We start from the raw sequence: 498 nt of genomic DNA, 5'->3' as shown, positions 1-498 counted from the left end.
GGGTGGGACACGGGCGGTGGGCGGGGGGGTCACTCAGCGAGAGGAGGGGGGGATGACTTTACCTCTGTAGTCGAGAGCCAGGATGTGGAAGTCAGCAGCCCCCATCGTCTGTCAGAGGAGCGGCACCGTGTTATGTCCTGCGGGGGGGGCGGTGCACCCCAGGACCCCCCAGCATGGCCAGGTTCATTCTGCCCAGGGTCCCTCTTGGGTCCCAGAGACAGCGTGAGCCTTACCCCGCAGGGGACCGCTTACCTTCAAGAACTGGACACGGTGGCTCGCAGCCCTGATGGGGAAAGGGAGGTCAGCGCTCGGGGACGGACTCTCCAGGGACCCTCCCCTCCAGCGCCGGCTCAGGCGAGGAACTGGGGTGGCCTTTTCCCAGGAGGGGAGAGCTGGATGCTCTGGGGTGGGTGGGTTTTCACATTCCCCTTTAACTCAGAGGGATTTCCCTCCACCCATGGGGTCAGAAACCGCTGGCGGCTGCACCGAGTTTGCTCG

The 498-nt window shown here is 65.1% G+C and overlaps 1 protein-coding gene across 1 annotated transcript in view; it reads right to left on the bottom strand.

Moving 5' to 3' along the window:
* The window catches only part of ABHD12B (abhydrolase domain containing 12B), a 12,242-nt gene that overhangs the window by 2,826 nt on the left and 8,918 nt on the right, over positions 1-498 (bottom strand). The window contains exons 6-7 of the mRNA XM_035888434.1: positions 253-283; positions 63-108 (exon numbers count right to left, since the gene is read on the bottom strand). Of these exons, the coding sequence (XP_035744327.1) occupies positions 63-108; positions 253-283 (77 nt within the window). The remainder of the gene's footprint in view (positions 1-62; positions 109-252; positions 284-498) is intronic.

Source organism: Egretta garzetta, unplaced genomic scaffold (assembly GCF_000687185.1).
Source record: "Egretta garzetta isolate BGI_Z169 unplaced genomic scaffold, ASM68718v1 scaffold21, whole genome shotgun sequence".
NCBI lineage: Eukaryota > Metazoa > Chordata > Aves > Pelecaniformes > Ardeidae > Egretta > Egretta garzetta.
Note: the sequence above shows the minus strand (reverse complement) of the source record. Positions and strands in the feature narration are given on the sequence as shown.